General features: G+C 42.1%; 1 protein-coding gene across 1 annotated transcript in view; it reads left to right on the plus strand.

The window, feature by feature from the left end:
• Positions 1-12,246, plus strand: part of LOC117730454 — a gene marked incomplete at its 3' end in the record, with an annotated part of 29,274 nt that extends 17,028 nt beyond the window's left edge. Inside the window, 4 exon segments of the mRNA XM_034532173.1 lie at positions 9,229-9,247; positions 10,264-11,749; positions 11,751-12,125; positions 12,128-12,246. Of these exon segments, the coding sequence (XP_034388064.1) occupies positions 9,229-9,247; positions 10,264-11,749; positions 11,751-12,125; positions 12,128-12,246 (1,999 nt within the window).
• Positions 12,247-25,693: the final 13,447 nt, after the last annotated feature.

Here is a 25,693-nt window from a genome sequence, read left to right on the forward strand (position 1 = left end):
AGCTCTCACCGTGAAAGTGATGTCCAAGTCCTCGCTCCTGCCATGAAGCAGCATGAAGCATTGCCTCCTGTGCGACACCACGTGCTTCAATAGTGGAGAGCTGCTCCCAGAGGACATCTTCCTCACCTGGGACGTGACCCTCCCATGCTTCGACAGCTCCCCCACCAGTACCTCGTCCTTCACGAACGGCGGCACGTTCGCCACCGTCACCCTCACCGCCGCCGTGACCAGGGGAGAGACGGGGACGTGCGTGTTGAACACCACGACCCCGCTCTCCACCACCGTGTTGACCTTGCTGATGCTGTCCAGGAACAAGACCACAGCCTTGTTCATCCGGGCAGCGGACTTCACGCTGCTGTAGCCCACCATCTCCCCCACCGCCAGACTGCAGTCCTCCACCGTGCACGGGAACACCGGCATAAGCCGAATCCCGTGCCTGCGTGTGAGCCAACTCAAGTCCATTTTGGCGTGCTAACTCCGCTAGCCCGCCGCTAGCTCTCCGCTAGCCCGCCGCTAGCTCTCCGCTAGCCCGCCGTTAGCTCCCCGCTAGCCCACCGTTAGCACGTCGCTAGCGCGCGCCGGCAGCTCGCAAACACCCACACTCAACCCACCAATTTTTTTATTTTTTTTATTTTTACAAAAACTTTATTTCTACATAGAACAATACGAACATACAGACACACTACCTAACTACACCCAACAAACAAAAACCCTCAACTCCCTTTGTGTCCCTGAGAGGTGGTCCTGAGACCCCACTCAGTATGGAGTCGGGAGTTTCCTCTTCTTCCACCCTCCTGCAGCATCTCCTTCTCATCCTCCTCCTCCTCCTGCAGCCTCTCTGTCCTGTCCTTCTCCTCCTCCTGCAGCCTCTCCATCCCGTCCTCCTCCTCCTGCAGCCTCTCCGTCCCGTCCTCCTCCTCTTCCTGCAGCATCTCTGTCCCGTCTTCTTTTTGCATCATCTCTCCTTTGTCCTCGGAGCAGGGCAGCCACCGTCGCCTCTGGAAGTCTCTGCAGGACCTCCTCACCCTCCCTTATCTCTCTCTCCACATTCTGCGCTATCTTCCTAAGTCTGTAGCCCTCTTGCTTTGTAAATCTTGTACCTGCTTCACCGGCCATGTGGTGCCTAATGGACCTAGCGAGCCTCGACATGTCCGAGAAGTGGTTGTCTATCACCACCCTCTATCGAAATAGCTCTCGATTCCCGATCAGGCCGCACGTTTTGATGTATTTTTATGCATCTGCGAGCTACGCTTTGGGATCCTTAGTGGTCCAAAGTTTTTTTCCCATAGGCTTTGCGATTTTTTTCGCTGTTTTTCACGCTTTTCCGCCACTTAAATGCACAAGATTCCCGATTAGGCCGCACATTTTGATGTATTTTTTATGCAGATGCGTCCAACGCTGCGAGCTGTACGCTCGACCAAAGTTCTGGCGGAAGAATAATAACTAGAAAGAGCATTTCCTGCTGAAAATGCATTGGAATGCTAAAATCTGAAGTTTGAAGCTGAAATATATAAAACAATATCTGAAAACAGCTGAAAATTGCTGAAAATGTGAAGCTTGAAGCTGAAATGTATGAAATATATGAAAATCGCTGAATATCGCAGAAAATAGCGGAATATAGCTGAATATATCTGAAAATAGCGGAATAGACGAATATATATGAAAATACAATACAAACTATCTGCTGAAAAGTGTTGAAGCCCAAAAGCATTTAACTGAATTGCTGAAAAACCTTGTTTAAATTGTTGGGTTGTAGTGGATTTTATATATATTTGCACATTAAGAGAAGTTTGTTTTAAATTAATACATAAAGAAAGATATGATAATTAATTTGGGATATTATGAGGAATATTCTGGAGGAATGTATTATGAAACATCACTGTTTTATTATTCTTGACAAATGTAATGATTAACTGTGTGATGCATGAGAATGAATGAATGTTTTATTGTTTAGACAATAGTTAAAATGGATGCCGACTGAAACCTAATGTGTTGCTTTTATTCTGAAGGCAGGATAGTAGGTTTTATTCTGAAGGGGAACTTCCTGTCCTTGACCGGAAGTGTGAGCTTTGACCTCGCCAGCTTATTAATTGGCTTAGCGAACAGAACTGCGGCATTCCTTTGAACTGACCAATAGAACTAACCTTTAGGTGTGAATTCATTTGCATGACCATACTAACGACCAAGCATTTGTTCTGGGGTGACATGGTTCTACTGGTCTGGAGAGAGCGCCAGACCGGGGCTGTGGAGAGTTCCTCCGTCTGTGGAGAGTTCCTCCTTTCTGGCCCCACAATCGTGAAAGCTACATGAGTATTATCTTTGCCATTTCCTGCGGCCACGGGACCCGGAGCTTTGAACACAAATCTTACAAAATGTATAATTGGAAAAATTGAAAGGAAAACTGCATCATCGGCAGAGCGTGGACTTGCTCTCTCGTTAAGGGTTCTCCTGACAAATGTGGGAAACATCGTGGATTCCATCGACACATGTGAGGACCGGCACAAGAATCCCTACGTTTTGATACATAAATGGTGTAAATAGAGTGCCGACTGTGAGACTTGTGGCAAAATACGTTTCATTTTTTAGGACTGTCGGTTGGTCCTCTCTCACTCTAGCAGTTGGCTCTGTCACTCTAGATCTGAACATTCCTTGCCATACACACTCATTGAAAACTCTCAAACGAGCTGAAAAACACATCAAACTAAAAATGGGGACAGTTAAATAAGTATAAAAGCTATCAAAAAAAGCTAAATTATAAAGTTATAGCTAACGATTTCGTCAACATTTTAAAAGTTAAATGGTGTCTTTAGCTGAAAGTATGCGGACATTGGACGGTTTTAAAGTTGAAGAAGTTTAAGCGGATTTGAAGTTTTCCACCATTGGATCCCATTAATTTTTTATTCCATACAAAAATGTATTATTTGAAGATATGAAAAGATAAAAAATATATGAAAATATACAGTAATAGTTGAAGGTTCTGTCAACATTTTAAAATTCAAATGGTGTCTTTAGCTGAAAGTATGAAGATCTTATAACGTTTTTAAAGTTTAAGACTTTCTCCATTGTGATCCCATTTTTAAAAAAACTATAACAAGATTTATATTATGAAGATTTGAAAAGTTGAAAAGTCTTTCCGCTTGATTCCCGAAGGAGTTGAATTTTTTAATATTTGAACGGTTTCTATAGTTCAACATATGAAGGAGAAGATACAGTTCAAAATACGTACAGAAGAAATAGAAGAACTAGAAAGAGCATTTCCTACTGAAAATGCGTTGGAATGCTAACATTACAACAATTATAACCAATATAAGTGACAAGACTATGAAATTAATAATTTTATCCTATCCTTTTAATGTTTTTTTTCAATCCATGCATAAATGGTTCCATCCCTGTTTTATTTGGCAGTTTACGGTATTCTCATTGAATTAAATTACTTTATTCTGTTTCAGATGCGCAGAAACAGTTTTCCTGACATTGACAAATCTTAAAAAGTTTACTGTCATCAGACAACTGAGTTTTTGCATAAAGTCATTGTGTTTAGGCAGGGAGACACATTTTATTTTGGTTATGTAATCTTAAGTGTTTGGTTGAAAAGTAGGGTTGGAGTCAAGGAGATGTGTACACAGAGATCCAGCACACAAGCAGCAGAGTGGGAGTTAGATTGGAAGGACTGAGGGGGAAAAAATATTTAAATTTCAAAACCAATAAAGTAGCTGTGTGAAGTGGTGTGGAGGAGAGGAGTGTTGAATGGCCCATAGCTCTTCTTGCCTGTGCTATCATTGTATCCTCCTCCCACTGCTCTCCTGCTTTTAATTGCTATAAATGCATGCATATTCGCAACAGGTGTCAATCCCTTTGCTGGTGATAGATTGAGGTATATAGACAATTTGCATATAAATTCTGCATTTGTTTTGGGAAGTGCAACAACCAGCTCGTGCTGCCCTTCTTTTCTTCAGGCAGTTCACACGCTTTTTTCTTTGCTAATTGTTCACAGTTTAACATAAAACAATAAATGGTCAAATAAATTATTTTTTTAACATTGTTAATTTTCCAGAAGGTTAGATCACTTTTTGTATATCAATGGCCAAAGTGAAAATGTGAGGATTGTTGCCTATCACTGTTTGTTTTCTATAAGTTCCGCCCACAGCCGCAACCTCTCTTCGTGAGCACATCTGTTTCTCGTCTCCTGTAATTGTCTCTTCTGGTAAATACTCCAGTCATGCTCGTCTCCAGTGTCAGTCCATCCGTTTGCCAACCTGGCATCTTCGTTCATGAGTAGCCCGTCAGTTACCTCTGAGTTTTTACCTTCATGCCAGTGTCGAGCCTCGGGTTTCACCTGCGTGAAGAGGACCTCCCATTCGTTCCACGGAGATCAGCGGTGAGTTGTATGGGCTGTGTAGAGCCTCGGGCATCACACAGTCGATCCCGCCTGCCGGTCTGCCTGCCGTTAAACAGCCACCTTCCGGCTCGGATCGGAGAGGATTACGTGTTCGTTAAACAGCCACCTTCCGGCCCGAAGCAGAGCGTGGGTGCGCGCTTCCGTTTAACTGTCAGTTTGCTGCCGCTACCATCAGCCGCTTCTCGGAGCGCGGGAACATGCCTCCAATTGACAATTTCATATGTTCACTGTATGTTCCTGTCTGCACCCAGACCTAGTTGGTTGCTCCTGTTCTCCATCTATGCAATAAACTACTGGTCTAAGGAAGAACTCTGCTGTCCTGTCGCTGCATTTGGGTCCATGAACACACCACACCATAACAGAAAAACCTCCTATCTACAAAATGATTCAGGAAAAGTGGGGGATACCTTCAATGCATTTTTCTTGTTTTTGTATTTTTTTTTATTATGTATTGGGCATCCTTAACAAATAGCATTCTGCAAGAAAACAATATTAGGCCAATATCACAAATTAAATTGATGACAGATCCACGAATTTGCCACAGAGGGCTTTACAATCTGTACACATACGACATCCCTGTCCCAGGACCTCACATCGGATCAGGAAAAACTCTTTCACACACACACACGCACGCATCAGCAGGGCCAACGTGGGAAGCCGGCTCACCAGGCATCAGACACCGCCAGCCTCCGGGGAGGAAGCAGAGTTAATAAGGTGCAATGGAGAGATGTAAATTCATCCATAAGTAGAGAAAGAAGAGAAGATAGGTGCAAGCACAGAACCATGTGGAACTCCGTGATTAATGTTTGTGTTCATTGAGGCTTCATCGTTCACAAATACAAATTGAGATCGATTTGATAAATAGGATCTAAACCAACTTAGTGCGGTACCTGAAATGCCAATCAACTGATCCAATCTCTGTAATAGGATGTCATGATCAATGGTGTCGAACGCAGCACTAAGGTTTAACAAGACCAGTACAGAGATGAGTCACCTATCTGATGCAATTAGGAGGTCATTTGTAATTTTCACCAGTGCTGTCTGTGCTGTGGTGTCTTCTAAATCCTGACTGAAACTCCTCAAATAAACTATTCTGATGTAGGAAGTCACACAACTGATTTGCGACTACTTTCTCAAGGATCTTAGAGAGGAAGGGAAGGTTAGAGATCGGTCTGGATTAAGAGTGGGCTTTTTCAGGAGAGGTTTAATTACAGCTACTTTGAAGGAATGTGGTACATGGCCTGTTAGCAAAGACACATTAACAATATCCAACATAGAGGTGCCAATTAAAGGCAACACGTCTTTAAGCAGCCTCGTTGAGATGGGGTCCAAGAGACAGGTAGACGGTTTAGAAGTAGAAACCGTTGAGGACAATTGGTCAAGGTTAATGGGAGAAAAGCCATCCAAATATACACCAGGGCATACAGCCGTTTCCAAGGCCACTCCTCTTGATGACAGATCGGCACTGGATGAGGGCAAGAGATCATCAATCTTGACTCTAATAGTTAAAATCTTTTTATTAAAGAAATTAATGAAGTCATTAACAGTTTTAAGGACTAAACTTGATAGAAACTCTGAAAATGCAGATATTAATTCTGAATATGGACCTTGTGGCCAGTACAGTATAACAAATATAATTGGCTGTAATGTTTTCCAGGTTGGATGTGAAAGACTAAGAACAAGGCTTTCAAATGAATTGTAGTTTAGTTTAGGTTTAGGATTCATTAATAGGCTTGAGTCAAAGATGGCTGCTACTCCACCTCCTCGGCCGGTGCCTGTGAGTATTAATATGACTTGGAGTTGATTAATTTAGGCTGACATATTCTTCATGGCTCAGCCAGGTTTCAGTAAGACACAATAAATCAATGTGATTGTCTGATATTAAATCATTTACTAATACATATTTAGGAGTCCACATTTAATTATCCTGTTTTGTTGCACTGTTGCAGTAGTGTTGTTAACCTGTATGAGGTTATTTTTGTCTGACTCCTCTTCTTAAGGGTGGGTAACTGCTCGGATGGAAGTGCAGAGAAGGGTGGAAGACTACAACTCTGCTTCTACTTTCTGATCTGAACTCTGGGTGATGGATTAAGTCCGTTAATCAACTTGGCCATGTTTGCAGAAATGAGACGCGCTCCATCCCAAGTGGGATGAATGCCGTCTCAACTCATCAGATCAGGCTTTCCCCAGAAAGTCTGTCAGTTGTAGCCCACATTGTTTGCTGGGCACCACCTGGACAACCAGCGGTTGAATGACGACATGCGGCTATACATGTCATCATTGATCAATTTGGGGAGAGGGACAGAGAAAACTACGGTGTCCGACATTGTCTTGGCATAAGTACACACCGATTCCACATTAATTTTAGTGACCTCCGACCGCCGCAGTCGGGAGTCATTACCGCCGGCTTGTATTATAATCTTACTGTAACTACGCTCATCTTTAGCCAGCAGTTTTAAACAAGATTCAATATTGCCCGCTCTGGCCCCCGGGATGCATATGACTTTGGTCACTGGCTTCGCTATCTTCACGTTTCTGACTATGGAGCTACCTATAACCAGAGTGGGTTTCTCAGCGGGTGTGTCGCTGAGTGGGGAAAACTGGTTTGAAACGTGAAGAGGTTGGTGGTGCTCAGTGGGCTTCTGTTTAAACTTCAAACTCCTTCGAACAGTCACCCAGCCATCCGGCTGCTCTAGGGCTGCCGGGGAACAGCTAGTGGAACCTACGGCTAGCAGCTCCGCACCGGCTATGGGAGGGGGCAAGTTAACTAACCTAACTGTCTGAGCTTCGATGGTGCGGATCCGTGCATCTAACCCACTTAGAACTGCCTCCAACCTAGAAAATGAACTACACTTGTTGCATGTACTGTTATCATTAAGGGAGGCAGAGGAATAGCTATACATGAGACACTCTAAACAAGAGGGAGCGGGAGGGGGAGAGGAGGAAAACATTGCTAGCTGCTAAGCTGGCAACCGGAAGTGATGCAATACGCTTACCGGCAGAGAGAGAGCGATGCGTTCAGGAACCTCAGTTCACTCAGAATGCTGCTGTCGTACAATCTATTGTGGCCACATCTGTATATTACCAGGTCTGTCAGGAAGCCTCCCCCGCCATCTAATCCAACTCGCCACCAGGAGGTGATCAGTTGACAGCTCTGCTTCCTCTCTTCATTCAAGTGTCCAGGATATACGGCAGTATTATTTCAAATATATTTGTTATCAATAAAATGATGAATACAGACATACACCACGATGGCTAACTGAAAGGTTTGATAAGGTCACAAGAAACCCTGAAGCTGGAAGCTCATTGTGGAAAACCACCTCATGTTAGGTTTTGCTTCCATTTGCGACCACCATCTACATAAATGTATGTGCCACTGACCGTTTGTCCTCACTCGTTATGTCTGTGACCTTGGGTGTCCAAATCAATAGCTGCCATGACCTTCCTGTGAGACCGGAAAGTGTTCAACATCTAGCATGTAGTGTATAAAAATGACTTTGTGTGTTCCCCCCTACAGGGAGAGCACATTTATTCAAGTTCAGAACATGTTTGATGACAGATCCATGAATAAGCAATCGGAAGCCTTGTGTTGTTTTGTGTTGTCCCTATTGATGACCTTCAGTGAATTCCCCACTCCCAACAACATTGAGGAATTCTGGACAATCAATGCTTTTGACGTATGACTGATATGATAGCTGAGTATGCATGTTGTGTTCATTTTCATCCTGTGAACGCCTTTGTAATGTGTTAATTAGTTTCAGTTTGTTAACTGCATATTGCTTTGAACATCATTTCACACTAGTATTTTACAGATTTGCTTTAGACTAAAAAATAAAAATTTGGTTCATGAGGTAGAATATTGGGACTTATGATGGACTTTATTTGATTACATTTGCATCTGCTCGGCACTGACATGTGCAATAGGTTTAATTAAAGGTGGGGGAAAGTCTGAATGCAAATGTAATTGAAGACAAAATTGAATTATTGTATTTGTTCAGTCAAGTTGCCCTGTGAGTGTACTCTGGATTTTATTTTACCCAGTCAAAGCTCCTGAGAACACAGCTCCCAGACATGACACTCAAACACAAAGCACAAATACACACACACACATAAACAATGTTAATTGCATTGCATCAGCATTTATGAAGCCCCATAGGCATATACAATTAAAGCCTTTCACATATTCATTTGATGCACTGCAGTTTAATAAGTTTACTTTCAGTGGCTGTCGTGGGGGGGGGGGGGGGGGAGTAGAAATTGAAAAAAGCATCTTAGGGAAATAAATCTAAATTAATTGGCAATGTGTTATGCAGACGTGAGCAGATACTGAGATATGTGTATCTGTGCTTTGGCTCCTTTGTATTTATCTCTGGTTTGTTGTCTTTGTTAAAACACACTTTTTAGGTACTCTATCAAGCCGAGTGACTGAGGGGCAGTGCTGCTAAGCCGACAAAAAATACAACTACAAACACCTCATCTTTTCAGTTTAGTGATCCATTTAACAATACTGAAGGTGTAAAATGACTAGATTCCAACCAACAAAATGTATCTTTTGCAAAATATGTTATTCAGTGTGGCTATGCGAAGCAGCCAGGCTCATAGAGCCCAAATACTTTGGACCACTAAGGATCCCAAAGCGTATCTCGCAGATGCATCAAAATACATCAAAACGTGCGGCCTGATCGGGAATCATGAGGAATGGCTTTTCTAAGAGATCGGACCGGCGCTTAGCCCCCAAAACGCCAAAAAACTGCGAGAAATTGTTCCATTCATTTGAATGGGGTTTCGGAAGAGAAAACGCTCATCAACGCTTATCTTTGTGCCCACAGTGACTCGCCATACGTCAAGGTAGAGAAATGATTTAAAGTTTAAAATGTTAACAAAAGGATGGCGCTTATTTGATCAATTGGACATTTTTTCATAGATGGAATTTTTGTTCGGGTTTCTGAAGATTTCTGGGCTGAAGCATTACAACTAATAAAGATTACAAAAACAATCATTGGACTGCTGAAGCATTCCAACTAACAAGCCCGCAGAAATACATGCAGTGTGGCTTGCTGCAGCAAGGCTCTATGAGCCTGCTGCTTCGCAAAGCCACACCGAATAATAAGCCGACAGGAGTACACGCAGTGTAGCTTGCTGCAGCAAGGCTCTATGAGCCTGCTGCTTCGCATAGCCACACTGAATAAGTGCTTTTTACAGCAAATCCAACACACTAGTCCTTTAACACTAGGACCACCAGAATTCTAGCACCCCTACATGGTCTGCCAGAATATCATATGCAACTAGAACATTTTGTGAGAAATTTAGATGGTGTGGCTACTACCGAGAGGTGTTTATATATACATATATATTCAATTCAATTCAGTTTATTTTGTATAGCCCAATATCACAAATTACAAATTTGCCTCAGAGGGCTTTACAATCTGTACACATACGACATCCCTGTCCCAGGACCTCACATCGAATCAGGAAAAACTCCCCAAAAATAACCTTTGACAGGGAAAAAAGGGAAGAAACCTTCAGGAGAGCAACAGAGGAGGATCCCTCTCCCCGGATGGACAGAAGCAATAGATGTCATGTGTACAGAATGAACAGCATTTATATATATATATACACATATATATATATATATATATGTGTATGTATATATATATATATGTGTATATATATATGTGTATATATATATATATATATATATATATATATATATATATATATATATATATATGTGTATATATATATATATATGTGTGTATATATATATATGTGTATATATATATATATGTGTATGTGTATATATATATATGTGTATATATATATGTGTATGTGTATATATATATATGTGTGTATATGAGAAGTCATCGGACCTGCTACTCTTACTGTCTTCCTTTGCGCTCTCTCTCAGTCCTTCCCCTCCTACTCACAAAGCTGGCAACCACCTTGACTATATTTTCACCAGAAACTGCTCTACAGCTAACCTCACTGTAACTCCACTTCATGTTTCTGACCATTTCTTCATATCTTACACTCTCCCTCTCTTTGGAACTAACAACCCTCCCACAACGGATTCTGCACCTGTCCGTCGCAACATCCGCACCCTCTCACCCTCCTCTCTGGCCTCCTCTGTTCTGTCAGCCCTCCCTTCAACCGATTCCTTCGCACTTATGCAGCCTAACTTCGCCACTGACACTCTTCTCTCTACGCTGTCGTCCTCTCTTGATTCTCTCTGTCCTCTTACGACTCGAAAGGTCCGCAAGTCCTCTCTGGCTCCGTGGCTATCCGAACCGGTGCGCGCCGAGAGAGCCACTATGCGAGCAGCGGAAAGGAAATGGCGAAAATCCAAACACGCCAGCGACCTGCTTGCCTATCAATCTCTTCTCTCCTCCTTCTCTGCGTCCATCTCTGCAGCCAAAAGTCTGTTCTATCAATCCAGAATCGAATCCTCTTTATCTAACCCTAAAAAGCTCTTCTCAATTTTTTCCAACCTCCTTGACCCCCCTGGTCCCCCCCCTCCCTCCACCCTTCTACCAAGCCACTTTGTTGACTACTTTACAAAAAAGATAGACGACATACGCTCTTCATTTACTAATCCATCTTCCATAACTACACCTCCAGTAACTTCACCTTCTTCCCCCTTGTTTTCCTCTTTTATCCCCCTGTCTCCTAATCAAGTTCTTACCTTGGTAACCTCTGCCCGCCCAACCACCTGCCCCCTTGACCCCATCCCTTCTCACATTCTCCAGTCCATTGCTCCGGACCATCTTCCCCTTCTCACCCATCTTATTAACACCTCCCTCTCAACCGGCTATTTCCCTAACTCTCTGAAGGAGGCAAGAGTCAACCCTCTCCTGAAGAAACCCACTCTCGACCCATCTGAAGTCAATAACTACAGACCTGTCTCTCTCCTCCCCTTCCTTTCCAAAACTCTAGAGCGAGCTATCTTTAACCAAGTCTCCTCCTTTTTTCACTGCAACAACCTTCTAGACCCCCACCAGTCTGGATTCAAGGCAGGCCACTCAACAGAGACTGCCCTCCTTGCTGTCTCTGAGCAGCTTCACACTGCTAGAGCAGCCTTTCTGTCCTCTGTCCTCATCCTTCTAGACCTTTCCGCTGCCTTTGACACAGTGAACCACCAGATCCTCCTGTCCTCCCTCCAGGACCTGGGTATCTCAGGCACCGCGCTCTCACTCTTCTCATCCTACCTCACCGACCGCTCTTACCGGGTAACCTGGAGAGGATCTGTGTCTGAGCCTTGTCCTCTGACTACTGGGGTCCCTCAGGGTTCAGTCATTGGTCCTCTTCTCTTCTCTCTGTACACCAACTCTCTTGGCTCTGTCATTCGCTCGCTTGTTGCTGTACAACATCAGGAGAATACGACCCCTTCTCACTCAGAAGGCGGCACAGGTTCTGGTCATCTCACGGCTGGACTATTGCAACTCCCTCCTGGCAGGTCTACCTGCTAATGCCATTCGACCTCTACAGCTCATCCAGAATGCAGCTGCTCGACTGGTCTTCAACCTACCGAAATTTACCCACACTACTCCGCTCCTCCGCGACCTTCACTGGTTACCGGTGGCCACCCGCATCCGCTTCAAAACATTGGTACTTGCGTACCGTGCTGCGAACAGATCGGGTCCGGTCTACATCCAGGACATGATCAAACCGTACACCCCAGCCCGCTCGGCTTCTGCCAATCTGCTTGTAGCTCCTTCACTTCAAGCTAAACACTCAACAAAATCACAGCTGTGCTGGCTCCTCATTGGTGGAACGAGCTCCCCATTGACATCAGGACAGCAGAAAGTCTCTACATCTTCCGTCGCAAACTAAAAACACATCTTTTTCGACTATACCTTGAATAGGTAGCAATTAAATGCCGTAGTAGCACTTAAATGTCCCTTACCGATAGCACTTTGTTGTTTAGCACTTTAGTAGCACTTAAATGGCACTTACGGATAGTACTCTGTAGTTTAACGTTATTGAAGAAATTGTACTTGCTTGATTCTTGTTGTTCTGAGTTTGGACTCATGGTTTAATGCACTTATTGTAAGTCGCTTTGGATAAAAGCGTCAGCTAAATGACATGTAATGTAATGTAATATATATATATATATATATATATATATATGTGTGTGTGTATATATATATATGTGTATATATATATATATATGTATATATGTATATATATATATATGTGTATATATATATGTATATATATGTATATATATATATATATATGTTCACAGGCAATAAAAGCATCTGAAATACTGAATAGCAACTGTCATCCTTCCGTGTGCAACACATTCTCAATCTCATCACTGTTTTTCTCATATTTGTCTCTGTTTCTATTCACAATGTGGCAGACATACTCAGGATAGTCAGAACCTCGTAATTGAACACAGCAACTTTTGAAGAAGGACTCGTATGTGGAGAAATGCGGTCTTTTCAGTTCCTGGTCTGATCGGTAGGGAAGGTACAGTTTTACTAATGTGCCATAGAACTTCTCAGGGTATTTTTCCTGTGAGCACCGGTAAAATCTGATGATGCAGGCTTATCGTTTTTACACTTTTTCACAAATCCCATCTCATTGAGGAGGGCCAAAACCTCTTTACCTTTTTTCTGTTGTCCATAGGCAATTCTGCAAGTAGCAGCAAAATCAGCCAAACACATCTCCTCAAACTATGGTGTTTCAGGTCTGGCTTTGTATTTGTCAGTCAAAGACGTCATCCACACATTTACACTTTCTGATGTCATGTTCTCCAGGTAAGACATGGGACGACTCATTTCCAGTACGTTGTCATCTGTCGGTATGAATATGACACCACGTGAACACCACATGCACTAGTCACACACTCCTGAGCACTGACCTCTCTCTTTTTAGAGTACGCCTGCATGATTTCCCGAACATTCCTTCACATTCAATGACGTTGTCTTTGGTGGAGTTCTCAATGACTGTTTTGAGGTACTCAGAAAGTCCAGATTCCTTTTTGGTTATGTAGCTGGTGAGATACATGATGCACGAATATGCATTGAGAATACAATTTACATCAATGTTGGCATTCCAAGCTTCTAGTAGATGTGGATTATATCCATTTACCCAGCAGTCTTTTGGCTCACGTTTCAGTATCACCGCACTGGATTTGTTGATCGTATTGAGGCATTGTTCATACTCATCGAGCGTTAAGTTGCATTTAGCGAAGAGCTGCTGCAAACAGAGTGAGGCAGTTTCAGGTTCCTTCAGCAACAAGTTCAGTGGTTGGAGTTTTGACTTTGCTGTTTGCACTTGGAGTGGATCAACAGTCTCACCAGGTCTCATTAGCATTGTGTTCCTGGCAGGTGGTTTGGGGAATCCAAATCTGCAACCAGAGCTGGAGCTTCTGAAACAGGTCCTTGAGTGGTTTTTGCTGTGTATTTGCACTTCTGTGACCTTCTTGTAGAGTTCTGGTTGTGAATGTGGGTCAGGCAGCTGAGCTGTGATGTACTTGGACACAAAATCTGAAACAGTCTGATCAGAGTCCTGCTCAAACACAGGTGCACCTTCTACCCATATGAGACAGTGAATGTGCGGGCTTCCTCTGTGCTGAAACTCAACTCTGTAAAAGAAGTCAACAACGTTGCCGAGAGGCTGTGCCGGAGATAAGATCAAATCTCTGAATAACGCCTCAACACGCTTATCAAACATGCGCATTGTTGTCACCGGATTGCTTCTCAGTACGTCACACTTTGCTGACCAGTCGAGTCCTTCAAAGTTGACCTCTTCACCTTGCTGTCTTTTTATTGCCTCAGGCCAACGCATCTCAGCTGCAGAAAACGTACAAAAGAATGTGGGAGTTCCCAACTGTCTGATCATGGCAAAAAGATCTTTTGTGGTTTTCTCCCAATAAGCTGGTGTTCCTCTCAGTGGCTGCATGAATCGGACGGCATCTTTATTCCTCACCAGTTCCTCGACCTCTCGTTTATTTTGCAGCATTCCTGAAGTTATTTTTCGCCCATCTCTGGTCAGAGGCTTTCCTTTCCTCAACTGTATTGTCATGCTGGATGTGGCCAAGTGTATTTCAGTCACAAACTGTGCAAAGAACAAATAGTTTGTGTCTCTGGCAAAACGATCATCGATACAGAAAAACAATTGAAATAACTGCTGGGTGTTACTTTAATGAGTCTCATTTCATCCAGTGTGTTTTGACCTGTAGGGAACTGCACAGGGAAAGCCATCGCCTCAAGTTTAGGGGTTTTGAAAAAGCCAACAGGACTGTTTCTTTCAGCAGGGGCAACAGAGTAGATTCCTTCAGTGAAACATAAAATCTCCTCTGAAACATCACACGGCTGAAGGCATGATTCTAGAGCAAAATCACCGTTAGGCATGTCCCCTTCCTGTTCTGCATCATCTCTCTGCTGCTCTGGTTGTTGTTCACCATCACAAGACGACATGTACACATCCTGGTCACCTTCAGTCTCATGTTCTGCCTCACACAGTGCGCTTTTCTCACACATGTCAATGTCCATTAAATCAGCTTTATCATATCCATCCTCATCCATGGTTGCATCCTCATCATCCTCATCAGGAAGTGTTGGGTCACAACGCTCTGTCTCATCTCCGATAGTTATGTCCTGATATTGTGGATGAATGCGTTTGAGTTTATGCAGCGCCTGCACGAGTTTAGACCAGGTGACAGTCTGGAACAGCTGATGACCTTTGTAACACAATCGTCTCTTCAGCTTCACTCTCATCACTTGAGACTCACTTCCACCTCTGACGGGACACAAACCATGTTACCATGTATGGCTCTCTGTCTTCCTTTGGGAAGAGGAATAATTTTGGCAAACGCTATGCACTTAGCTATGAGATGTCTCTCCAATATGTTGAGGTCACACAGTTCAGGTGGAATGTCAGCGAGCTCCAAGTTGTTAGCTACAGCGATTGTTGGCATGACTCCATCTTTGAGATGTCTGTGGCAGGTGTGACAAATCCACTCTTCCTTCCTCTCATCAGGTACATTGCACTGTGGTTCATTTCTGCACTCATCACAAACATGAAGGTACTTTCCTGTGAGGCATGCTGCAACCATGACTGGAGTTTTTACATAGTTTGACCGTTTACAGGATTTCACTTGGTTTGGAAATTATGCTTTATGACAGACGGCGCACACATAAGTGGGACCGGCTTTTATTTGTGATCTGAAAACAGATATGGCCTCTTTGAGCAAACTGTTGTCACTTTCTTCTGTTTATCTAAATTATCTGTCTGTATTTCCTTTTTATTTTCATTGCACATCTCATGTTATGCATACTCCTAAATGTAGGATTGTTTTTTTTTCTGTCTTGCATTCGTTGTCTCATTAGTTATTTGTGTCGTAGCCTGAATGCTTCGTCATGAGCATAACGCTGAGTGATATGAGATCTCTTTCTGTCTAAACTCTATGCTGTCTTTATAAAGAGCAGTGAAATACAGGGTTTTTTTCACTCTAAAATCAGCATTACCTCTGTAACGGTTCTTAAAGTGCTGTTTCTGTCTGAATTCAGCATTGTTTCTGTAACGAGATAAAAAGATTTGGTTTTTCTTCTGTCTAAAATCAGCATTACCTCTGTAACGGTTCATAAAGTGCTGTTTCTGTTTCTGTCTGAATTCAGAATTGTTTCTGTATTGAGAGACCAAGATTTGTTTTCCGTTTCTGTCTGAATTCAGCATTGTTTCTGTAACGTAAGAACAAGATTTGTTTTTTTCTCTCTCTAAATTCAGCATTGTTTTTGTAACGAGAGACGAAGATCTGTTTTATCTCTATAATCTGGATTTTTCTTGTACCGGGAGGAAATGTACTCTTTCCGTTTTTGCTGAAAGTCAACATTGTCTCTTGTATAATTTCTTTTCTTTTGTCTAAATTCAGGATTGTGTTGTTTTTTTTTTACGCTATTTGAAGCATACTTTTCTCTTTCTTGACTTTTCTGATTCTCTTTTCTTTGTGGAGGTTTTTCTGAGACCAGTAGTCTTCTCTTCATTTTGTTCCTTTGCTGTTTACTATGCTTTGCGAATTTGCAAGAGATTTCCTGTATTACAGTATCAGATATATCACTAGCCACAGTATTTATCATTGAAGAAGAAATGTTTGATTCATTAAGAGGAGCATCATGTGATGGAAGGAAACTGAGCTCACTTGAGGGTTCTGGTTCATGTTGTCGATCAGGGAAGATGACCTCTTGTTGTCTCACAGATGACATAGACGTGATGTCACTGGACACTCCTGTCAAAATGTTATCAGAGGGATCACTGAGAACATGGTTTATCACTTGAGCAGTCAACTCTGGTTCGCTGTGAGGAGCATCATGTGATGGCAATGACTTGATGAGGACCTCTGGTTGTTTCACAGCTGTGGTGTGAGGGACCACTTCAGGTAAAAGGGTCTCAGGATGATCAGTGGCTGTGTTTGTCTTTACTTTAGGTGAGTTTGATTCATCGGCAGCTTCATCCAACAGAAGACGTTCATCCACAACAACAGCTGGAGGTCTGCAGTCTGTGTTTGGGAGAGCATCGTTCAGGTTGACCATGTTCACATTGTCGAACTCCACAGGCTTCAACTCATAGTTACAGGAGGACTGTGTTTCCATCATTCTGTGGGACTTCTTGAGCCTGTCAATCATATCACTGAGACATGTGAAGGTCACCATGACAGCAGTACCAAGAGTGCATGAACCGGGTGGTAGGGGCAAGCCTCTGGGTGTTCTGGAGTGTGGGTCAAAGAAACTATATCTGCCTGACCTGGTTCTGAATACTGCAATACATAACAGTCTCATCAACAACAAAGCATACTTCACATCTGATAACAAGCAGCTCAGTCCTGATCAGTCCATCGGTCCATCGGTAGTCAAATAGATGTGCTTAGGGACTTGTTTCCTAGTCTCTCTGTACATTGTGTTACCTTTATCCAAAACAAGGTTGAGGTCTGCTCTGGTGACATTTTCATTCTCATGAAGGAATGCATGAAAGGTTAGTGAGTTACAGGTACACTGCTGATTTCTGAATCTACCGTATATAGTAGAAGCCTGGCTGCGGGATGCACAGACTTGTTGTTCAGAAGGCTGATCTCCCGATGTTTACAGTCTGCGTTAGAAGGCCCTGCTGCACATGGATCATGTTGTCCTCTCTTTACAGCACTTGCATTAAACATCTGTGGTACACATGACGCATCACCTTGACCTTTGGGGTTCACCTGCTTCACATTAGAAGGCCCTGCTGCACTTGGATCATCACTCGGTCGTCCTCTCTTTACAACAGCTGCATACGATACCTATTGTTCACATGGTGCATCAGGCTGATCTCCCAGTTTCACACTTCCAGCATGAGATGCTGCAGACATCTTTACCTCTCCACTGCTCTGAGGACTGCTTCAGACGTTGTTGCACAGGGATTCCCCTTGGACCTCTGCCAGCGCAGGCTCTGATCTTGTGACCTCTTACCCTTCTTTGGCATTGTTGTCGTGTTTCAAAACCACAAATGTGTTTATATCAGAATCCAAAAATAAAGTCTCTCCTTAAGGTTGATTTATTATAGTATATAAAAGGTACAAACAACAAAACACATAAAGTAACTGATTCAAACAATTTGCGGAGATCTCTAGACAAGATACAACTGAGTGAATCAGGGTGAATTAGTACAATATATGTAGTAGTATTACTTGTACACTTATTTGGACTAGCTGAATAAACAAAAACTAAGTATGAAGTCAAATGTGAAGATATTTGCAATCAAACAAACCTTTGGATACAAACCAATAGTTCTCCAAAACAGCAACGACGTTCGGGAACTAAAGTAATCGTATCAAATATGGATTTTCACTACAAAAATGTACAAGATTCAATTTAGAATTAAATATTCCTTTTACAGTCCAATATGTAAGTTTAATTTTCAATTACAGCTAAATCATTTCTATGAATTGTTGTAAGTCTTGTAAACTAGTTTTGTAATCAGTTTCAATGTCTTTATCTTCCAGTCAATTTCAAATGTTTGTGTAGTTTGTTAAAATAATTATAGATTATTTTTTTATATATGTGTGTATATATATATGTGTATTTATATATATATATATATATATATATATATATATATGTGTGTATATATATGTGTATATATATATAAGATAAGATAAGATAATCCTTTATTAGTCCCTCAGTGGGGAAATTACAGGATTACAGCAGCATTGCTCACAGTAATAAGTAAAACAAGTAGTATAATAACAGAATTAAGATAAAAGAGTAAAAAACAAGAAGAATATTATATATACAGACGGAGTAGAAATAGAATAAAGTGGATAAAGTGTATAAAATAAATTTAAAAATTAAAAAGTACTTAAACGTATTAGTATTGCACAACTGGGCAACTGGGCTAAAGTGCTGTTCAGTGCGAAGTCCAAAGTGTTCAAGTGTTTGTGGCCTACTGGGAGCTCAGCTTGTTGTGTAGCCTGACAGCAGCGGGGAGAAAGGACCTGCGGTACCTCTCCACCAGACACCGGGGATGAATCAGCCGGTAGCTGAAGGAGCTGTGCAGCGCTGCCAGAGTACCCTGCATGGGGTGGGAGGGGTGGTCCATCAGGGACGATAGCTTGGCCATCATCCTCCTGTCTCCCACCACCTCCACAGTATCCAGAGGACACCCCAGCACGCTGCTGGCCTTCCCCACCAGTTTGTCCAGTCTCCACCTGTCAGCTGCTGTGATGCCGCTGCACCAGAAGACCACTCCATAAAAGATGGCTGATGCCACCACCGAGTCGAAGAAGGTCTTCAGGAGTGCTCCCTGCACCCCAAAGGACCTCAGTCTCCTCAGCAGAAAGAGTCTGCTCTGTCCATTCTTGTAGAGTGATGAGGCCGACGATCGCAGAGTCGTCAGAGAACTTTTGCAGGTGACAGTTGGCAGAGTTGTGTTTGAAGTCCGATGTGTAGATGGAGAAGAGGAATGGAGCCAGAACGGTTCCCTGTGGAGCCCCTGTGCTGCAGTACACCCGATCTGACTCACACTCCCGTATCCGCACATACTGTGGACGGTTGGTGAGGTAGTCCAGGATCCATGCAGTGAGGTGGTGTTCCACCCCGGTCTGCTTCAGCTTGTCCCTCAGAAACAAAGGCTGAATGGTGTTGAAGGCACTGGAGAAATCGTAGAACATGACTCTCACAGTGCTTCCAGCCTTTTCCAGGTGAGAGAGGCATCTCTGCAGCAGGAAGATGACGGCGTCATCCACCCCGATGCCAGATTGGTAGGCGAACTGAAGTGGGTCCGGGGATGAGCTCACCAGGGGGCGGAGATGGACAAGGACCAGCCTCTCCAGGGTCTTCATCAGGTGGGATGTCAACGCCACCGGCCTATAGCTGTTGAGGTCCTTGGGCCGTGGGGTCTTTGGTACCGGTACCACGCAGGATGTCTTCCATAGCTGTGGTACATTCCCCAGCCTCAAGCTCAAGTTGAAGATGTGCTCCGCTATCCCGCACAGTTGGTCTGCGCAGGATTTGAGGAGCCTTGAGCTGATGCCATCTGGACCCGTGGCCTTCCTCACCTTGATCCTCCTCAGTTCCTTCCTCACCTGGTGACGGGACACGCTGGGGGGTGTGGTGCTGTGAGGTGTTGGAGTGGGGGTGGGTTGCCGGTCGTAGAGTGCTGAGTATGAGAGGTGTGAAGGGGGGCCGAGTGCTGTAGAAAGGGGGGAGGTGCAGGGGGAGGGGGGGCAACAATCCGCAGGGGGTGCAAAAGATGGGGGCTGCAACGGCCGCAGCAGGGAGGTCTGGGTGGGGGGAGGGGAGGATGGCTGGTCAAATCTGTTAAAAAATGAGTTCAGATCATTCACCCACTTATGGTCCCCCTCAGGCTGTTTGTTGAGCCCCTTGAACCCAGAAATCGCCTTGAGGCCCTTCCAGACCCCGATGGTGTTGTTCTGCTGCAGCTGGTCCTCCATCCTGGTCCTGTAGACATCTTTACCCTCCCTGATCTCCACCCTCAGCTCCCTCTATATATATATATATATATATATATATATATATATATATATATATATATGTATATATATGTATATGTATATATATATATATGTATATATATATATATGTATATATGTATATGTATATATATATATATGTATATATATATATATGTATATATATATATATATATATATATATATATATATATATATGTATATATATGTATATGTATATATATATATATATATATATATATATATATATATATATATATGTATATATATATATATATATATATATATATATATATATATGTATATGTATATATATATATATGTATATATATATATATGTATATGTATATATATATATATGTATATATATATATATATATATATATATATATATATATATATGTATATGTATATATATATATATGTATATATATATATATATATATATATATATATATATGTATATGTATATATATGTATATATATGTATATATATATATATATATATATATATATATATATATATGTATATATATATGTATAGATCAAAAGATCTGTGAGGGAGAGAGAGAACAGGTAGAGCGTGAGAGAAGAGAGACTCTCAGAGACCATTCAAAAAGACTGACCAGGTAACCTGAAACCAAATGAAGGGCAACCAAAGTTTGTTTTCATCAAAATGTTTCACCAAGTTCACCAAAAATCCAAATAAAGATCAGAGCAGGATAGAAGAGGGATACAAAGGTGGAACGTCCAAAATCAAAGACAGAGCGGTAGATTTGACAGGAAAGTCAGAGGAACCAATATGTAGACAGAGTGGATAGAAGGTATAGGAAAGATAGAGAACCAATATGATAGAGGAGAGGAGAGATGCTGCATGTAAACCAAAAGAACATACATTAGACAGTTGTTTGAATATAAAAAAAACTTTGAAGCCACTTCTACCAAAAACTAAAATGCTGTTAAAACGTGTCTGATTGGATTGAAAAGAGATCCACCCAATATCCCTATTAATGCTGCATTTTCCAGTTGTTGCTAGTTTTATGTAAAACACATTGGTGTCATTAAATGTATCAGTGGGCTGTTTTGCAATTATCCTGGCAACACCCTGTGATGTCAAAACATGTGTTTTGTAAAAGGCGTCACACATATTTAAAGCCCCAATGAATGGACTCTTTAGTTTATACCTCCTTAATTTTATGTAATGAAAGTTATTGGGGTAAAACATTTGGCAGTAAGACGATATTCTGAACCACTAATAGACGGACCGCAGTCCAGATCCACACTATGGATAAATGATTATCCATATTGGATAACCCGGACCACGCTCACCACCTACTGGAGTGACAGTGGAGCTCTTTTTCCTCCACCTCTGCTGTCACAAGGACAGATACAGGAGAACATTCCTGCCCACTGCAACAACACTTTAGAATAAGTCACCAAATCAAATCACTCAACTATAACAACATTACTCTGTTTTACGTTTGTTTGGCTACATCTGTGCACTAATGTTTTTTTTGTCATTGACCCCAATATATATGGAACTAAATCATAGCACAAGTTAAATATTATTGTGATAACACCTCTGCATGAGGAAATTCTCTCTAAATGAACCTCACTGAAATTGTAATTGAATACCCCTGTTCTGTACTGTTAACCAGTAAAATATCAGTTTCACGTGAAAGCAAAATCATAATATATTTGGATAAACTTACACTTCAGATTTAGCAAGGAGTCAACAACGGGGATGCTGCAGACAGGAAGGAGGCCAGCAGTGGAAGCAGGAGGAGGAGGGAGGGAGATTTCAAGGTTAACTTCTGAAAAGTAATTAAAGTACTTTTATGTATTTCCTTATATAGCATTGTGACTTTAAGTCGTGTACTAATGCTGACTTTGTTGTCAACAAGGCAAGATTGCTTCCCTTGAATTTGTCTTCTTGATTCATGGGACTTTAGGAATAATCCTTACAGCACCGTACACAAGATAAAGCATCGTCTGGCATTAATTGTCTCCAAAACAACATCAAAAGTGTAGGATGTTTAACAGTAATCCACAGCCAAGTTATGTGGTATCATATCAATTTCAGTTTAGATATTTCTATACTTAAGGACAGATCTTGATGAATTGTTTTTGATAAAAAAAATAAGAAAATACAAACTGAGTTTTTGGGTTCACACTTGCAGGCCTCCAAAAAAAAGAAACTAGTAAATAGCATAAGTCTGCTCTAACAGGTAGTCTGGCTGCGAGTCACAGTTGCAAATATCAAAGAATATATGATATGCTTGAATGCCACTGATGGATTACGACTAATAAAGCCTGTACATTTTAGGGCATTGTGGAAGTAGATATTACTCTTGCTTAATATTACCAACATATGATAAATCAAGATTCACTTCAAGCTCAAGCCAGTTTCCATTAGTGTGTAACTTCTGAAAACGAAGTAAACTGAGGAACATTCAACAGCTACGTTAACACTAGCTAACTACCCAGAATGTCAAGTACACAAATAAAGCATTTAGATTAACGGGCTAACAATATATTTAGAACTGCCGATCATATTAAACTGTTAGCCAAAGACAAGCACAGCCAGTACACTCAAAAAAACGATGCTTTCAACTAACTTAATAAAAACATGGAAAGGATTTCCACATGATTAAAATGCTTTCTTTAAGCATTAAGCGATTATGTTGATCCAACTTAAAGTACTTGAGTAGGTTCAACTCAATTTACTTGGGTTTGTTAAACGCATTCACTAGGGTTGTGTCCAACTTAACTTAATAGGGTTGGTTAAACTAATTCTACATTAGTAAAAACTACATTAGTCAATTAGGTTTGACCAACCCTAATAAATTAAGTTGTACCGGCCCAAGTAAATTATATTGGACCAACATAATTGCTTATAGCTTAAAGAAAGAAGTTTAATCGTGTTGAAATACTTTCCATGATTTAGATAAGGTAATTCTAAAAATAACTTCAGTGTTAAATTTTTTTAAATGTTTACTGTGAATGAAAACTGAATCTTAAGTTCTAATAAAATATACAGCCTGGTTGGCTGGAAACATTACAAGACAAATGGGAGATGTTGCAATAAAATGGTATTTAATATATCTGGAGGATAGCCTGTGTGAAGACTGAAGTGGGCAAGCGTTTCAGTGATAGCACAATGTCTTTTCACCCCAAAAGAGCTTGCACCATTCTCTTGAGCTGTTTTCACATGAGATTCATGGAGTTCTTTTGTCCTGGGACTGAATGCACCACACTTTACTTCTTTTGTTTGGATGTCTGTTCTGGTTCCTGTGCAAAATCGACAGATATACCCTCCAGAAAAACTTTCATTAAAACCAGCTATACTGTGAGCTCCCAGGTTATCTGCCACAACAACCTGAATTGTGCCTTTAAGACATCTGCCAAGCAATGGAATGAAAACTCCGTCTTGCTCCAGAGTTTTCATATCGTGAAGAAGAGGATGTAAAACACGGTCATAACCATACTTCTTCAGATCATCAGTTTTACACAAGACTGCCAAGTAAATAGAGCAGGCCTGGCCAACCCGCGGCTCGCGAGCCTCATGCGGCTCTTTAACTAGTTTCATGCGGCTCTTCAGGAGCTGTCACATGACATGCGTCAAAAATGCTTGGCTGGCGCTGTCATTCACTCCCCCTACAGCTAGATGGCACACTGACCATGTAAGCCTGTTTGAGTGACGTCAAACGAGCGACGAGAGAATCTTTGGTGTGACATCATTTGTGTTGTAAACAATTTCCGTCAAGTTACCTCTTGAAATGGCAGGGAAAAAAAGCACAGCCAAACGAAAATATGAAGAAGAACACAGGACGTTTTTGCCAGAGTGGGAGAGTTTATATTTTTTTGTTAAACGTAATGGCAAGCCGATCTGCCTTATATGTCACGCAGCATTAGCGCATTTCAAAGCTTCAAATCTTCAGCGTCACTTCAGCTCACTCCACCCTAACATCGAACAGGAATTTCCAAAAGGGACTGAACTTCGCAAGAACAAGTTGGTCGCTTTGAAAAGCCAGGCAGAAAAGCAGGTGCAGTTTTTCCAAAAATGTACGAAACACTCGGAGACCGTAACGCTTGCATCATATCAGCTGGCTTGGAACATAGCACGGGCTAAAAAGCCATACAACGAAGGGGACTTCATTAAAAAATGCCTCATTGACGCCTTTGAAATCTTGGCTCCAGGAGACGACAAACTAAAACGGAGCGTATCAGACGTTCAACTGTCCCGCCACAGTGTTAAACGCAGAATATCGGATATTAATACAGCTGTTGAATCACAGTTGCACTCTGACCTTCAAGCATGTGAGTATTTTAGTGTGGCATTGGATGAGAGTTGTGACATACAAGACAAGCCTCAGTTGGCAATAGTTGCACGGTCTGTGTCAAATGAATGTATGATCAAAGAAGAACTCCTTGATATTGTGACATTAAAAGACAGAACCCGTGGCATAGATGTGAAAGAAGCAATGATGGCTGCGTTTGCAAAAGCAAATCTGCCCATACCGAAACTAACTGCAATAGCCACGGATGGAGCGCCAGCCATGATCGGATCCGTGAACGGGCTTGTGGGGCTGTGCAAAGCTGATCAAACATTTCCCGACTTTTGGAATTTCCACTGCATCATCCACAGGGAGCAACTCGTGTCTAAATCATTGAATTTAAACAACGTCATGAAGCCTGTGATGGAAATCGTCAACTACATCCGCACACATGGGCTTAACCACAGGCAATTCAGGAATCTCATCGCTGAGCTGGACCAAGGGCTTCCAGGTGACCTGCCGCTGCACTGCACTGTGAGGTGGCTGTCAAAAAGCAAGGTATTCTCTCGCTTCTTTGAGCTTTTGGATGCTGTGAAACTGTTCATGGAAGAGAAGGACAAGGACTATCCCGAGCTCTCAGACCTTGAGTGGATTATGGATCTGGCATTTTCAGTCGACATGCTGTGTCACTTGGACAGACTGAACCTGACCCTGCAGGGTAAGTTAAAAATGCTGCCTGACCTGGTGCAAAGTGTGTTTGCGTTTGTCAACAAACTAAAGCTGTTCGAGGCGCATATTCAAAAGGGAGATTTAACACATTTTCATACTCTGCTAAAAGCCAGTGAGCAAGTCACCAGCGCCGCCCTGAAAAAGAAAAGAGACAGATATGCAACACTGGTTGCAAACCTGCACGAAAGCTTTGTGACCCGGTTCTGTGATCTACAACTGAAAAGACCACAGATTACGTTCCTCGTCGACCCATTTAATGCGGAGACAGACTGTTTGAAAGCCCCGCTCATCACAGATGAGGCTGCGGCTGAGTTGGAG

The sequence above is a fragment of the Cyclopterus lumpus genome, chromosome 5 (assembly GCF_009769545.1).
Source record: "Cyclopterus lumpus isolate fCycLum1 chromosome 5, fCycLum1.pri, whole genome shotgun sequence".
NCBI classification, from domain to species: Eukaryota; Metazoa; Chordata; class Actinopteri; order Perciformes; family Cyclopteridae; genus Cyclopterus; species Cyclopterus lumpus.